Source organism: Cynocephalus volans, chromosome 4, assembly GCF_027409185.1.
Source record: "Cynocephalus volans isolate mCynVol1 chromosome 4, mCynVol1.pri, whole genome shotgun sequence".
NCBI lineage: Eukaryota > Metazoa > Chordata > Mammalia > Dermoptera > Cynocephalidae > Cynocephalus > Cynocephalus volans.
The window spans coordinates 52,109,475-52,127,145 of record NC_084463.1 but is presented as its reverse complement, the minus strand read 5'-3'; the positions used below and the strand labels follow the sequence as shown (position 1 = coordinate 52,127,145).

At 39.3% G+C, this 17,671-nt stretch overlaps 1 protein-coding gene across 1 annotated transcript in view; it reads right to left on the bottom strand.

Annotated features, from left to right (window-relative positions):
• The window catches only part of LOC134376132 (zinc finger protein 717-like), a 38,491-nt gene that overhangs the window by 516 nt on the left and 20,304 nt on the right, over positions 1-17,671 (bottom strand). Inside the window, exons 3-4 of the mRNA XM_063094796.1 lie at positions 1,699-1,825; positions 1,366-1,458 (exon numbers count right to left, since the gene is read on the bottom strand). Of these exons, the coding sequence (XP_062950866.1) occupies positions 1,366-1,458; positions 1,699-1,825 (220 nt within the window). The remainder of the gene's footprint in view (positions 1-1,365; positions 1,459-1,698; positions 1,826-17,671) is intronic.

The following is a 17,671-nucleotide window of genomic DNA, read 5'->3' as shown; positions in this document are numbered from 1 at the left end:
TGAAACACTTGGTTATCACCTTCCATTTGTTTACACTTCTTAGACTGTTTTATTTTTATAACAGTAGTGGTTTTCTCCTGCTGCTCTTTTCTCATTACTTTGTTTTGAATATGGCTACATTTTCCTTCATTGGCTACTTTCAGATGCAGGAGCAAGCCAATTTTAAATTACATATTAAGGAAAATGACTTAGGTTAAGAATTTTACATTCACATTATTATACTTTTTACTCTTCCGTAGGAAAGGGCTACAGGTATATGTGGAAGTTTTGCAAATAAGAAAATCTACTTTTTTCCACTCTAAGCATAGCCACCCACAAATTGCTCATTAAACCTGACTTCATGTGCTTCTCAGAACCATTACTGTACAGGAAACCTCAGTCCACTCATTGAGACACACTTTTCCTGCTGGTCTAAACTATTTGTTTCTACAACCAAGGATATGCCCACCACCTTTGAAAAAGCTTTTTTTTGACTCCTAAAATCCAGTTGTATTGTCTTCCCAAATTCTGAAATAAGCACTTCCACTTGATAATTGCTCATAAAAGCTTTAGTATTATGCACTAGAGTTTTGAATGATGTACTCTCATAAAAAATGGAGCCTCCTGTACACCTCTCATTTTCTTTGTTGTTTAAAAATGACTTTTACAAAAAGAAGAGGAAAATACTAACTTCAAATTCCACTTCAAAACAGCAATCTTAGCTTCTCAACTTGAAAGCCATGGTTGACTTGGCCCTGGCACCCAGAGTCTCCTGGTTCCTCTCTAAAATACAGAATTATCATTTTCCATGCCCCTATGCTAGGTCCTCCTCAGCTACAGAATTTCTGATATGGTGGTATACAGGGCTCACAGGTGAACCTTTTTTCTGTAAGTGATACCCTGCACTACTTTGGGATTCTGCAAAGAATCCACACCAGGAACAAGGGCCTCACCACATGCAGCCCCCTGACCTTGGAATGCCCAAGGCCTAGAGCAGAACTGAGAAAGATACTTTGTTTCTTTAGAAATTACCAAGTATCAGATAGTCAGTTTTAAGCAAAACAAAAGGATAGAGTCTGAAAAGCCATATCTATGAGAGTGAGGACACAAATACAATATTGAAAAAATGACCAGCAAAAATAAATGTCAAACGTGATAAATGTAGGGGTTATAATTTAAGAAAATATATCTTAAAAATAGCACACAGTAAAATATGGCGATATGCATGAGTGAGTCCATCTAAAAGATTACATATGAATTTGATGCATGGAGATGAGCCAGCCTCAGCTCAGGGATCTGGGGAAAAACTGTTAGAAACAGCTGAACACAGCCAGGATCTGCTGGGTTTTACTTTTCCTGGCCTCTACCCAGGATGTACTTACTAACCTGGGAGGCTCTGGTTTGGGTGTTCTTTGATCATCCGTGGCTCTGCTCCTTTCTCCAACCTGGGGAACACTTCAGGTTCACTAATGCAGTACCCTGTTAAGAGGAAGTAACACAGGACTTTATAAAACTGCAAAGTGAGATCATTAGAAGAATGACAAGAGCTCAGCTACAGAAAGTATGCAATAAAGAGGCCAACTGAGTCTATTCTGAGATAAGGATGACATCTTTTTCATGAAATATACTCTTACCAAATAGTGTAAAACCCTATAAATTGTTCCTATATTAATTTACAAAACCTGTACCTCCTGAATGTTACCCAAGAGTTTCACTCACCCAAAGACACCAGGCTGCTGTAGGTCTCCAGCATCACATCCTTGTACAAAGTCCTCTGAGCATCATTCAAGTCCTGCCACTCCTCCCAGGTGAAGTCCACAGCCACATCCTCAAATGACACCAATTCCTGTAATGGCACATTGATCTCAATTCAAGCCACCAGCCCTGGGTCACAACACAGGAATCTCAGAGTTCACACCTGTGTGTGTGTGTGTGTGTGTGTGTGTGTGTGTGTGTGTGTGTCTTATGTATTAAATAAGGTGCTTCTTTTTGGTACTCCATATGGTGGAGAGAAAAAACCAGCAGGAATATCCTGTTACTGTAATAATATAACAATTACTAAATATATAATTCCATATCTTACCTTATAACTAAGGAACATCCCTGTGGCTAGTGACAAAAGTATGAATAAAATGCTTCTCCAAGGAGTTTACAATCAGGTATGAAGACATAAGTGTAAATATATAACTGAGCCAGTGTGTAAGATAAACACAGAAATGTACTTTGAAATTCACTGAAATGACAAAGACATTAAGCTCTTCCATGTGAACCACATGTTTTCCTCAATATAAGACAACAGCAAAACTGCCATCACAAGACCAAAGGAAGACACCCCATGTTAATGGAACTACACACAGCACCATGTCTAGGTGAATGCTTGTGAGCTGTGATAACAAATACACACACTATTTTAAAAACTCATGAAATGATTCTGCATTTACATATTTGTCCATTTCATACAGTAAAGCATATGCAATTGTTTTTTAATTACTTATAAACTGAAGGCACATTCAAGTGCTTTCCAGAATTTCTTTCCTACATATCAAAAAATTGCTTGTGTCTGCATGAGACTGAACACTGCCACTTTTGAAACCACAGGGTGCAAATAATGTAACTGATTTGTATTTCCAAAATCACATAACTAGATTTTCAATTTAACAGCTATCCACTAGTAAGAGAATGGAAAGAACCTTAGAGTCAGATGGGAAGAAAACAGGATGATGAACATAGAGCAAGTCTGGTCAGTTAGCTCACTTTGGAGAGCGTGGTTCTGGTAACACTCAGGTCACAGGTTCAGATCCCAGCACTGGACACCCAGTAGGAAAACAGAAAAAAGAACAAAAAGTATACAGAGCAGTATGCATCCAGAAGAGGGATGTAATACTACAAAAAAGAAAAAGAAAGAGAAATAAAATGCAGGAAGAAACTGTGGTATTAAATTCCTGTGCAGAAAATGAAAAAGTGTTTTACTCTCAGGCTCTCTACATAATCATAGTTAGTTAGGTAGTGGCACTCTAAAGTGTAAATTGAAGAATGGCAGAAAAATATGATGGGCAGAAATAAAGCAGACTTGAACACATTACACTAAAAATATCTGTGGGAGTGTCCAAAATCCAATCAGATACATGATTCCAGAGTTGAAGTGAGAGAGACCTAAGCTGAAGATAAAGATTTGAAAATTTGTTAGTCCATTTCCAGTGCTTATAACAACATACCTGGAACTGGGAGATTTGTAAGAAAATGAAATTTACTGTTTGCAGACTCAAGAGCTGGAAAGCCCAAGGTCCAGGGAACACAGCTGGGGAAGGGTGTGGTGGAGACGACAGTGACCCAGTGGTCTCATATGGCAGAAAACAGCAGAGGGGAGAGAGGCTCAGCTCTCACGTTTTCTTCTTTTAAAACCCTCACAAGCAAACTTCTGCCCCCCATTATTAACTCATTTCTTATGGCATGATCTTACAATCTAATCACATCTTGAAGGCCCCAACATTCAATGACCATAATTGGATTTCCCACTATCTTAACACTGTCAAGCTCTGGGTCAGGTTTTGGGCGGACATTCAGTACAACAAAAGTATGAAAATTTCAATGTTACTTGAAGACATCAGAATAAGTGAACAAACCTAAGAGAGTCCAAATAAAAAGAAAACAAATCAAAACCAAAAAAAAAAAAACAAGGACAGAGTCTGCAGAAGCACTTTATTGTTAATCATAAGATAGAGAAAATGAAATACTGTAAAGAACAAAAAAAAAATTTCTAAATTTATTACACCATTAAAGAAAAGCACTGTATTAAGAAGTCTACCAATAATATAATTCATCTTATATTTACTTTTATTATTATTTTTTTGCATTTAGTCCATTTTGAAATCCAACATATTCATCGTTCTATAAATTAAATTCCTTTAAATAATTACACAGACATTATAAAGACACATGGTCGGTGGGCAACTGACCTGTATAGGGATCAAACTATGGTCCTTGATATGACTGGCACCATACTCTCATGAACTTCATAGACTGAACACAGCGGAGGAAAAAAATCTCTTGGCTTGAGGATACATCAAAAAATTAAGAACTGAAAAGCATAAACACACAACAAAAAGACAAAAAAGAACAGAACATAATATCCAAGGACAGAACACAATATCTGAGGACTGATGGACAAAGACAAAAGTTGTAGCAAACAGTAATGAAAAAAAAAAAAGCAGAAAAGAGATGGGGGGAAAAAATAGAAGAAACACTTAAAACAATAATGTCTAAGGACTTCCACAATTTAACATAAAGCACAAAATCAAAGATAAAGGGAGTTGAGATAACACAGAGCCAGATAAATGCCAAATATCTACATCTTCATATGTAGTTCTCAAACTTCATAAAATGAAAAATAGAGAAAAAATCTGACTGAAGCCAGAGGGAGGAAAAAACATCTTGCTTAAAAAGCAGCAAGATAAGAATTACTCCCAGCATCTCCTGAGAATCCACAGAAGGAGAGAATACTGAAACGTTCAAACTGTTGATTAAAGCAACCTACAACCCAGATTTCTGTACACTATGAAATTAAGCTGTGGAAAAGAAGAAATACTTTCTCAGGCAAAAGAAATTGAGAGAATTTGTTGCCAATACACCTGTGCTGGAAGCAAAGTGAAAAAAAAATTGTTACAGAGAAGAAAAAAGACATGCATTAGAATCTGCATATCCATAATGGGAATTAAAGAAATAAGTGAAGGTACAATAAAAAGCATTTTAAGTTTTATTATTGCAACATAGTTGATTGTACATATCTTTGGGGTACAGCATTGAATATCAATACCTGTGTGCAATATGTGACATTAAAATCAGGATAATTAGTTGAGGACTTCTGGTCAAGATGGCAGAATAGACGGTCACCAGTGTCACTCCCACAAATCGACAAATTTACAACTATAAAAACGTAACAGCCAAGCTGGTGCTGCTGGAGCTCAGATGAGAGAAGGAGAGACCTATGGAACTCATGAAGACTGGAGAAACCATGAAAAGACAAAGAAAAAACTGCTCTCAGTGTTTTGGGCCATGGCTGCTTTAATGCTGGAGCATATGGAGCAGGAGGTGGCAGAAGCCACATTTCTGCCATTTAGATGGAATTACTTGGAGGTGGAAAGGGACAAGAGAACTTTGGTGGCCCCCAGGACAGCAAGATCACTAACAGGGTTCCCATGGACCCACACAGGACTGAGGAGCCAGAACAGCTGAAAAAGGGGAGCCACTCAGGCTGGTGAGTCACCACAAGGGTCTGGTGCAGGGCCCGTCCCAGGGGAAGTGTTTGGAGCATGGGTGGTTGGGGAGATGGGCCCACTGGGAGAACACTGGGACACAGCAAGGACAGCCAATCTGCCCCCCAATGAGCACAGGACCACTCAGAGGAGACTGGTCAGGAATGCAGAATTGCACGGGGTGCAGTTCAATGAACTCAGGCCCAGATCAGAGTTTTTACACGACCCAGGTGCACTGTCTGGAGGGCCGGAAGCACCTGTAAGGTCAACCATTAAAGCCTGAGCTGCACAAAAAGTCTTCCCTAGGGAAACAGCAGCAAAGTAGCAATTTACCTCAATCACACAGCTAAAGTCCTGGTTCCCACTGGAACTTTCCCCAGGTTAGAAGCAAGCAAAGGACAAAAACTTAGCTCTGGGCCAGGCAACCATGAATGCCTTGGGGTCCACCATAGGACATGAGGCATGGAGCAAGGGGCCAGTAACCCCACCCACAACCACACACCACCAGCACTTCACAGCCCCAGCCAAGAACCCAAGGATTGGATCCCACTCCAATATACAGGCATGCCACCAATGCCTAGGGGTCTGCCGGGGTACCTGGGGTGAGCAGTCAGGGACCGAAGCCCCTTCCTACAACCAAGCACACTGTGACAGTGCCTAAATGCCCCACCTGGGGGTCCGAGGTATGGAGAAGGGCACTGGACCTCCCTCCCAGAACCAGGTACACTGTGCCAGCACCTTGGGTTCTGCCTGAGGACCTGAGGTATAGAGAGGGTGGCCAGACACCCTCCCACAACCAGGCATGCTGGGAAAGTGCATCAGGGCCCACCCAGGGGCCTGAGGCATGGCGAAGGGTACCAAACATCCCTCCCACAACCAGGCACCCTGTGCCAGCACCCTGGGGCCCACCCACTGTATGGAGCCAGGGACTGGAACTTCTCCACAATCAGGCACCCCATGCCAGTGACTCAGGGCCTTCCCTGAGACCTGAGGCATGGAGAAGGGGACTGGACCCCCCTCCCACAACCAGGCAACCTGTGCCCGCACCTCAGGGCCCACTCAGGGACCCAGGGTATGGAGAAAGGGACCAGACAGTCTCCACAACCAGGCACATTGCCAACACCATGGAGCAGGCCAAAAACATCTCTTCCATGTGGGTGGCCCACCACAGCCACCATAATAACCATGGCTGCCATGAAGGTGGCTAGATGCCACAACCACCACACAGATGGTCTGCCAGCCACTGGAGTGAGTTGACACAAGGAGAGTCACCAGCAGAGATAAAGAATGGAGGAGGATGTCTGTCTCCACAGAGCCCATTTCATAGTGACGGAAGAGACATCTGCTCTATGATAGCATTTGGGGACCTCATTGTGCCTCTCAGCATTGTACAGATCATTTGGGCAGAAATTCAACAGAGTAACCATTATTTTTCCAGAGGGAGAGAAGAAATCTAGGCTGATTAGAGAGGGGAGGGGGAAAAGAAAGTGATGGGGATGGATTGGACAAGAGGCATAAAGAATGATTGTGATTTGTAACAATATATATGCTAGTAATATTGATTTGGTCAACATATCTCAAATGTTGAGCTCCCAATATATGTATAATCAATTTTGATTCAATAAAAATTTTTTAAATTTAAATAAATAAAAAAATTGTGATTACTATATTCTTCATTACACAATGTAATCGATTTTGGGGTCTCTATTCTCTTCCAACATCCCCCTTGCTATTTTCTACCTCTGGTAACTACACTTCTGTTTTCTTCTCTCAAAATTCAATACATTATAGTGATTCTTGTGTATTTCTTTTGATGCTTTATTGTTTACTTATGTATTTAGTTATTTTATTAGATCCCAGATATATGTGAAGACATGCAATATTTCTCTTTCTGTGCCTGTCTTATTTTACTTAACATACATTTTTCTAAGTTCATCCATGCTGCTGTGAATGGAAATGTTTCATTCTTTTTATGGCAGAGTAATATTCCATTATATAAATATACCACAATTTCCTTATCAAGTCATCCAATGATGAAAATTTAGGTTGGTTCCAACTCTTGCCTACTGCAAATGGAGCTGCAATAAACATGGGAGTACAGGTGTCCCTCCTACATGATTATTTCCATACCTTCAAATATATACTCCACAGTGCAATTGCTGAGTCATTTGGCAGTTCTACCTGTAGTTGCTGGAAGAATATCCATACCATTTTCCATAATGGCTGCACCAACTTACAGTCTCATCAACAGGATAGGAGGGTTCCTCTTTCTCCACCTTCTCATCAGCATTTGTTATTCTCTGCTTTTTTGATAATAGCCTTTCTAACTGGAGTGAGATGATATCTCGGTATAGTTTTGATTTGCACTTCCCAGATGCTGAGTGATATTGAGTATCCTCATGTGTCTACTGGACATCTATATACCTTCCTTTGGGAAGTGCTTATTCAGCTCCTTTGCACATTTTTAAAGTCAGACTATTTGTTATTTTGTTGTTAAATTGTTCCAGTTACTTGTATACTTTGCATATTAATCTTTTCTCACGTGAATAGTTTGCAAATATTTTCTCCCAATCTGTAGGTTGTTCTTTCGCCTACGCAGAAGCTTTCTAATTTGATATAATACCATTTCTTTATTTTTTCTTTAGTTGCCTATGCTGTGGGGATCATATTTGAACAGTCTTTGCCAAGTCCTACTTCCTCAAGTATGTTTGCTTTTAGGAGTTTTGTAGTTTCAGCCCTTATTTTTAAGTTTTAATCCATTTCTTCCAATCCAAGAGCACAGAATATCTTTCCTCTTTTTTTTTCTTCCTTGATTTTTTTCAACAATGATTTGTAAATCCCAATGTAGAGATCTTTCACATCCCTCATTAACTGTGACCACTGTAAATCGAATACATCTTTCTTGATTTCTTTTTCTGTGGGTTCAAAAACATTACTGATCTTTGCATGTTGATGTTGTATCCTGAAACTTTACTGAAACTGTTTACTGAATCTAAGAGGTTTTTTTGTAGACTATTTAGGCTTCATTATACATAGGATCGTGATACCTGCAAACAGACTATTTGACTTTGTCTTTTCCATTCTGGATGCACTTTCCTTCTTTCTCTGGACTGATTACCGTGGCTAGTATTTCCTATACCACATTAAATAAGAGTTCAGGGTAGATATCCTGTTTTCTTCCCTTTCTTAAGGGAAAAGCTTCCAACTTTTCCCCATTCAGGATAAAACTGACATTAAGTTTGTCATATATGGTTTTTATTGTGTTGAGATAATTTCTATACCTAATTTGCTGACAGTCTTTATCATGAAGTGATGCTGAATTTTTTCAGGTGCTTCTTCAGTGTCTTTGGAGATAACCATATGCTTTTTGTCCTTGATTTTGTTGACGTTGGGTAACACATTTATTGAATTGCATATCTTGAACCATTCTGGTGTCCCTGGGATGAATCCTCCTTGATCACAATGTCTATTTTTTTGGATGTTCTGCTGAATTCTATTTGCTAATATTTTATTGAGGATTTTTTTGTCTATATTCATCAAATATAGTGGCCTATATATCATTTTTTGTGTGTGTGTGGCATCTTTGTCTGCTTTTGGATCAGAATGCTGTCTCCCTCGTAGAGTTTCAGAAAATAACCTCTGTTTCAAATTTTTGGAAGTGTTTCAAAAGAATTTGTATTAATTCCTCCTTAAAAGTTTGGTAGAGTCCATTAATAAAGCCATCTGGCCCTGGGCTTTTCTTTGTTAGGAGATTGCGGATTACTGCTTCAATCTTGTTGCTTGTTATTGCTTTGTTCAGGTTCTCTATGTCTTCTTCATTCAGCCTTGGTAGATTTTATGTGTCCAGGAATTTGCCCATTTTCTTCTGATTTTCAAATTTATTGATGTATAGTTGTTTGTAACAGTCACCAATGATTCTTTCTGTTTCTGTGGTACAGGGCGTGATGGCTTCTTTTTCATTTCTGATGTTTGTTATTCGTGTCTTATCTCTTCTTTCTTTAATTAGCCTACATAAAGTTGTGTTTCTTTTGATTATCTTCTCAAAAAAAACAAATTTTTGTTTTACTGATCATTTGTATCATTTTGGGGGGTTTCTATTTCATTTAGTCCTGCACTAATTTTATTTCTTGCCATCTATTATTTTTGGAATTGATCTTTCTGTAGTTTTTTGAGGTATTTTGTTGTTTATTTTCAGTCCTTCTACTCTTCCCACATCAGCATTTATTACACTAAGTTTCCTTCTTATTACTGATTTTGCAGTATCCCCTGTGTTTTGGTGTGATGTCTTTATTTTCATTAGTTTCAAGAAATTTTTTGATTTCCTGTTCAACTTCTTCTTGGACCCATAGTTCATACAGGAAAATGTTCTTTAATTTCCATGTGTTTGTAAGCTTTCCAGAGTTTTGTTTATTATTGATTTCTATTTTTAATCCATTGTCATCTGAAAATATATATGAAATAACTTCATATGTTTTGGGACTTGATTCATGACCTAACATATGGTCTATCCTGGAGAAGGTTCCATATACTGATGAGAAAAATATATATTCTGTGGTTGGAGGATGAAATCTTTTTAGATATCTGCCAATTCCAATTCCTCTAAAGTGCAGTTTAAATATTGTTTCTGTTGGTTTTTCACCTAGATGATCTGTCCAATGTTCAGAGAGGGGTGTTCAGATCCCCAACTATTATGGTATTAGAATCTCTCTCTTTTAGTCTAATAGAGTTTGCTTGATATATCTGGGAACTCTAAAGTTGGGTGCTTATATATTTAGTATTGTTAGGTCTTCTTTCTCAATACATACTTTTTCATTATATACTAACCTTCTATATCTCTTTTTATGGTTTCTGGTTTAAAATCTAGTTTATCCAACATAAGAATAGCTACTCTTCCTTGTTTTTGGTTTCCATTCATATGACATTTCTGTTTCCATCTGTTTACTCTTAGTATGTTTGTGCCTTTACAGGTGAGGTGAGACAGCATATAGTTTGCTCTATCCTTTTAATCCAATCACTCCATGTCTTCTGAGTGGGGTATTTAATCCATTTACATTAAGAGTTATTATTAAACTATGTTGACTTACTCTTGACATTTTATTGATCTTTGCTTGGATGTTTTAAATACATTTTTTCCTTTACTTCCATTTCATAGTTTGTCTTCCATGTTTGTTCCTTTTTTGAGGTGATATTAGAAGTTTCTCTTTAATGTTTGCATTTTTCTTCTATTAATGGGTTTTGTTCTTTCTCATGTATCCATCATAAAGATTTTTGTTGTTCAGATACTGGATGCAGTACTCCCTTGAAGATATCTTGTTGGGCTGGTTGGGTGGTGGTGAGTTCCCACAGCATTTGTTTTTGAGGGAAATGTATTCTTTCTCCCTTGTTTCTAAATAATTGACTTCCTGGGTATAGTACTCCTTGCTGGCAATTATTGCCTTTTAGTATTTTAAATATATCATTACATTCTCTTCTGGACTTTAGGGTTTCTGATGAAAAGTCTGTTGTTACTCTGATGGGGGCTCCCTTACAGGTGACTTGACACTTTTGTTGCTTTTAAGATTCTCTTTGGCTTTGACCTTTGCAAATCTGACTATGATGTCTTGGAGAGGATGTTTTTGGATTGAACTGGTTTGGGGATCTTTGAGCCTCCTTGATCTGAACAAGCATATCTCTCCCTATATCTGGGAAGTTTTCTGGTTTTATTTCATTGAATATGTTTTCAATTCCTTTTCATTTTTCTTCTCTTTTGAAACACCCATGATTTAGGTATTTGTGTATGTCAGGTTGCCTGCTTGTTGTCTTTGACTTTCTTCTTTTTCATAAAATTCTTTTTTTTTTTTTTTGGTCTAATTTGGATATTTCAAAAGGCTGTCTTCGACATCACAAATTCTTTCTTCTGCTCATTCTAGCCTGCTGTTAATGCCCTCAGTTCTGTTTCTTATTTCATTGAATGACACTTCCTGTCCCATTAGATCAACTACATTCTTTTTTTAGCCCAATAGTATCTTTGTACATTTCTGCCTTCAGGTCCTGGATACTTTTCCTCATTTTGTTGTATCATCTGATTCTTCTTGTATTTTACTGAATTTCTTAGGTGTTCTTGAAATTCCTTTTCAGTCAATTGAAGGACTTCTTGCTCTATACTGTCTGGTATTTGAAAATCATATTCCTTTGGTGGTGTCATCAGTTTTATGTTTCATATTTGTAGCATCTCTATGTTGGTCTCTAGTCATCTTGTACAGCACTTGCTTTTTCTAATACTCTGAAGTGAGCTTTGAGAAGACGGAGTTGCTTTTCTAGATGTGTTTTATATTGACCATTGAATGGGGAGTTTTAAAACTGGCTTCTGGTAGCCACAGTACTGTAGCCTCCATGTAGGTACTCTGGTGAAAGTTAGTATTGGAATTGTATTTGTGTGTGCTTTTAAAAAAAGAAATATGAAGAAAAAAATTTTTAATATTTTTAATAAAGAAAAGTGAAAATGCAACTTATTAAAATTTGTGGGATGCAGAAATAGCAATACTTTCAAAATTATACAGTATCAAATGCATATATTTAGAAAAGGAAACATCTAAAACCAATATTTAAAGTTTTATCTTCAGAAAATAAAGCAAATTAAATTAAAAAGAAGCAGAATAAATTAGAGTAGAAATAAAATTGAAAAAGTAAATCAAGAGAAAATTATCAACAAAAAAGTTGATTCACCAAAACATCAATAAAATTGATAAGCCTAAATGATAGTGACACAGGACAAAAATTACTAATATCAGAAATGAAAGAGAGGACATCACTAGAGCCTGCAGACATTAAAAATATAAATACCATGAACAATGCTGGGCAAAAATTTGATAACCCAGATGAAATGGACCAATTCCTTGAAAGACAAAACTCACACATAGTAAAGTGCAGTATTACAATACGATTATATCTATTATGAAAATTGAGTAAACTGTAAATAAGAATCCTCAAAACAAAGCACCTGAGCAAGATGTGTTATTTGGGCTTTCAAACAAACATTTAAAAGGAAGAAATTATACCAACTCCCTACCATCTACTTCAGAGAATAAAAGATGAGATACATCACAACTCATTTTACAAGGACAGCATTACCTCAATTCCAAAACCAGACAAAAATATTACAAGAATGGAAAACAACAAGCCATCATCTCACGTGAATGTACATGCAAATATATTCAAAAAAGTATACACAAACCTAATGGAACAATGTTTAAAAAGAACTGTGCACCACAACCTAGTGGCATTTATCCCAAGTAAGCAAGGATTGTTCAATACTTGAACATCAATTAATGCAACCCTTCACATCAAAATACTAAAAAGAAATTAGATGGTCCTATTAATAGATTCAGAAGAAAACCTTTGAGAAAATACAGCACCCATTCATCATAAACTCTCAGTAAACTAGAAATAGAGAGGAGCATCACAACTTGATGAAGATTATCTACAGGAAACTGTAGTTAATGTTATTGTTCATGGTGAAAAACTCAAAAGTTTTTCCAGAAAATCAGGAACAAGGGAAGAATGTGCTCTCTAATCACCACTTTCAACATCACACTAAAAGGACTTTATACTGTGACAACAGAAGAAAATGAAACAAAATTACAGACTGGGAAAAATAAATCAATAAATGGGTCTTTGGTTGCAGGTAATATGACTATCTGTGTAAAAAATTCTAGTAAATAAATATAAAAACGCCTGGAAAGAATAATGTAGTACACCAAGATTGCAGCATACAAGGTTAATAAAAATTTAATCACATTTCAACACATCAGCAATGACCAAGTAGAATCTTAAATAAAAATGGAAATAGTATTTGCTAGAACCTCAAAAACTAAAATAGCTTCAAATCATCTACATCATAAGAAATAAACATCAAGAATACATAAAGAAAAAAACCTTTCACATCGTATACAACAACAAAATAAATAACCTGTGTATAAAACAAGCAAAAGAGGAGGTTGGCTGGTTAGCTTTGTAGAGGATTCTTAAATATACTTCACAGGGCCTGGTTTTCCAAAGCCTTGCAGTTTGAAATACTGATCTTGCGGTGGAGTGGAAATTTTCCTCAGGCTATAAATTCTCTGGTGTAAGATAAAAGATTTGTAACAGCAAGGTTGCTTGCTCAAAAACAGTCTATTTACTGATTGTTATGTAAAGATATGGAAAACTGGTGTAAGAAGGAATGTGTGCTAAGCTCAAGCTCTTGTTAATGGATCACTTAATTTTCTAATGGAATGTCATCTGACTTGTTTCACTAAAAGTTACCAACCTATGTTGTTTAACTATAACCCCACCTATGTTCTCTTCCTGTAACTTCCTGGTCTGGAAAATAAATGCAGAAAGAGAACCTCAATTTGGGGTTAATTTCCCAAGGAAGGGATGCCTCTCACTTGAGGATTCTGAGGGAGATTAACCACTTCAGGGTCTCTCACTGCTTGCAAGAGAAGGGATTTGAGTAATCCTTTGTGGCTCCATCACCCAGGGCAAGTGGTGAGACAAATCCATGTGGGGCAAAGCAACATAGCTCAGTTGGTTAGGAAGCACAACTGTAACACCAAGTTACAAGTTCAGTTCCAGGAGAGTTCCAGTTAAGGTGGCAGAATAGGCTGTCCCCAGCATCACTATCTCCCCACAAATCAACCAATTTACGACTATAAAAATGTAACATCAGCCAAGTTGGGGCCACTAGAGCTCAGGGGAAGAGGAGAAGAGACCTACAGAGTCCATGAAGGTGGGAGAAACCACGATGAGAAAGAAAACATTGCTTGGAGCATTTCAAGCCATGGCAGTTTTCAGGCTCAAGTTGCTGAGCATATGGAGCAGGAGCCAGCAGAAGCCACAGCTGTGACTTTCAGATGGAGTTACTTCGAGGCAGTGGGGGAGAAGAGGCCCTTGATGGCCCCCAAGACAGCAAGACCACTAATACAGTTCCTGTGCACCCATACAGGAGTGAGGAGCAAGAACAGCTGAAAAAGGGGAGCCATTGAGAGGCCAGTGAGTCATCCTAAGGGACCAGTGCAGGGCCCATCCCATGGGAGGAATTTGAAGCATGGGTGGTGGTGGAGACAGGCCCACCAGAAGAACACTGTGACACAGCAAAGACTGCCAATCTGTGCCTCAATCAGCAAAGGATCACTCAGAGGAGACTGATCAGGAATGCAGAATTGCATGGGGTGCATTTGACGAAAAAATTCAGGTCTAGATCAGAGTTTCCACACAACCCAGGTGCACTGAGTCTCTGAAGAGCCAGAAGGATCTATAAGGTCAACGATTAAACTCTCAGCTGAACAAAAAGCCTTCCCTAGGAAAAGAGCAGCAAAGCAGCAGTTTAACTCATACACACAGCTCAAGTAATGATTCCCACAGAAAGTCTCCCCATTTTAGAAGTAAGCAAAAGACAAAAAAGTAGTTCAAGATCAGGAACACCACCAGTGCCTTGTAGCATGCCAGGTCACAGGAGGCATGGAGCTGAGTACAGGACCCTACCCACAACTACTCACACTGCATGCATCTTGGGGCCTGTCTGGTAACAAAAAGCATGGAGAAGGGGACAGGACACCCCTCCCACAACCAGGCATAGCATGCCAAAGTCTTGGGACCTGTCTGAGGACCTGAGTCATGGAGAAGTGGACCAGACTATCCTCCCACAGTCAGGCACACCATGCCAGTGCCTCAGGACCCACTGCGGGACACAAGGCATGGAGCCATAGACCAAACCCCCTTCCCACAACCAGGCACAACATGCCAGTGTCTCAGGGGCTGCCCAGGGACCCAAGGCATGGAGAAGGGACGTGGACCCAACTCCCACAACCAGGCACACTGCCAGTGCGTCAGGGCCTGCCTGGAGACCTGAGGCATGGAGCTGAGGACCAGACACTCTCCACAACCAGGCACACTGTTAGCACAAAGGAGCATGCCAAAAACATCTCTATTTGTGTGGCCCACCACAGCCACCAAAATAACCATGGATACCATGATACTGGCTAGATGCTGCAACCACCATGCAGATAATCTGCCAGCCACTGGAGTGCACTGACACAAAGAGAGTCACCATCAGAGATAAAGAAAAGAGAATGTAGCTCCCCACAAATCCCATTTCAGACTGACAGAAGAAGTATCAGCTCTATGGTAATATTGGGGGACCTGATCAAACCTCTCACCATTGGACAGATCATCTAGACAACAAATCAACAGAGTAACCATTACACTTTCAGAAGGAAGACATCAAGGGTAATTAGAAGGGGGAGGGGGGAGGAAGATGGGGATGACAAGAGATGGACAAGGGGAATAAATTATAATTACGATTAATAACAATATATATGAGAGCAATATTAACTTGATAAACATATCTCAATGTTGAGCCCCCAAAATACATATAATCAATTTTGATTCAATAAAAATTTTCAAAAGAACCTATTCGTTAATCTATCACAAGAGATAGAAATGAAAAAAAGTTCAGTTTCAAATACCAGGCAGCCAACCTGACCCCATGCACCCAAATAAAACAGCAAAGAAATTGAATATGCATATCTTCAAAGAAAACATACCAATGTCAAACAAGCATATGATAAGATGCTTAACATCATTAATCATTAGAAAATGCAAAATCACAAGGAAAAATTACTCCACAATCAAAAGAACATAACAGGTTTCAGTGAAATTGGAACCTTAGTACGCTGTGGGTGGCAATGTAAAATGGTGCAGTGCCTGCACCATTTAAACAAAAAGTACAGAGGCTTCTCAAATAATTAAAGATGGAATTACCGTGTGATTCAGAATTACAAATTCTATGTATATATCATGAGTAATTAATAGCAGAATCTCCAAAAGATATTTCCACACCTGTGTTCATAGCAGCATTAGTCACGCAGTGAAGTGCTGCAATTCAAATGTACATCCATGAATGAATGGATAAATAAATTGTGGTATGTACAGAGAAAGATATTATTCAGCCTTAAAAAGAAATACAATCTTGGCATATGCTATAACAAGGAACCTTGAGGTCATTACACAAACTGAAATAAGCCACTCACAAAATCACAAGTATTGTATGGCCCCACTGATAGGAGTCAAACTTTTAGAAACCAAAATAGGATGGCAGACACCAGAGGCTACAAGCCTGGGAAAACTGACATATGTCATTTGATGTATATAGAGCTTTGGTATTCCAAGATAAAAAAACTTCTGGACATCTCCTGCACAACACTACTTAAAGGTAAAAAAAATGGTTCAAATGCTACATTTTATGTTATGTGCATTTTTCTTTACCAAAACTAAAATTGAAGTAAATTATTTTGAAAAGCTATAGATGGAACAAATTAAAATTGTAAGAACCCAAATGCCCCAAGGGATCACACCGAGGAATCTAAGAACCCAAATGCCCCAAGGGATCACACCCTGATCACATAAATCCTTCTTGGCCACACCCCATCATGGCGCTGGTTGCCCTTCTCTTCCGTACTCTCCTTCGCACCGGCGCGAATCACACACCAATCAGCTCACCCCAAGCCCCATGCGGTATGCTAAGAAGAGATTGTATTTTAAGCCAATCAGCCTTCCCTAAAAGCCCTATATATGTGTGTGTGCCACCTAATATATGAGCTCTCTCCGGTGGATCGTCAACTGGTGTCGACTTGTCCTTTCATTTGGTGCTGAAACCCGGGAGGGAGCTTCTCTCCAGCAGCAACACTTTTCGGATCGCAGCGGCAACACCTTCCTAGTCGCCCCTCGGGAACTCCGTCCCACCAGGACTGGCCTCCCTTCCACTGCTCACCATTGACGGTCCACCCTCAACCATTCTTTTTGGTGCTGGCTCCTTCCACTCACCACTGGCTCATTATTAGGTAAGCCCCCTTTCTTAAAGGGCACCAACCCTTTTTCAGGCTACCACAGGGAGTACTTTCATTTTTGGAGGTTAAAAGCCCCATTCTGTTCTCTCCTTCACCCTCCTGTCCACCACTCTCTTCTCTCCACTTCCCAGGTCCGGGACCCTACCAGAAAATCCCGGTGCTAGGTTCCTTCAGGCACCGGGCTTTTGCCCTAGAGAAGTGGAGGTTTGAATGACGACCCACACCTCCCTTCTCTCCTCCTGGTTCGTACCTGAACCTGCCGGGACTGACGTGACCTACTGGGGACGCCCTCTAGGATCCCGCCTTTCCCAACCAGCCGAAGGATCTGTCCTATCACTAAATCTCTGTCTGATTTCTGTCTAAATTCCCATTAATAGACCAGAATGGGTGCTTCCTCCTCCTCCCTAGGGGACTCTCCACTTCAGTGCCTTCTGAAAAACCTCACCAACCTTTCCCTCAGGCCGGATATTGAGCCCAAACTCCTCACCAAATTCTGTACACAAGGTGGTCCTTATTATCCTTTAGATAATCAAAACACATGGTCCCCTGAGGGCACACTAGATCCTAACATTC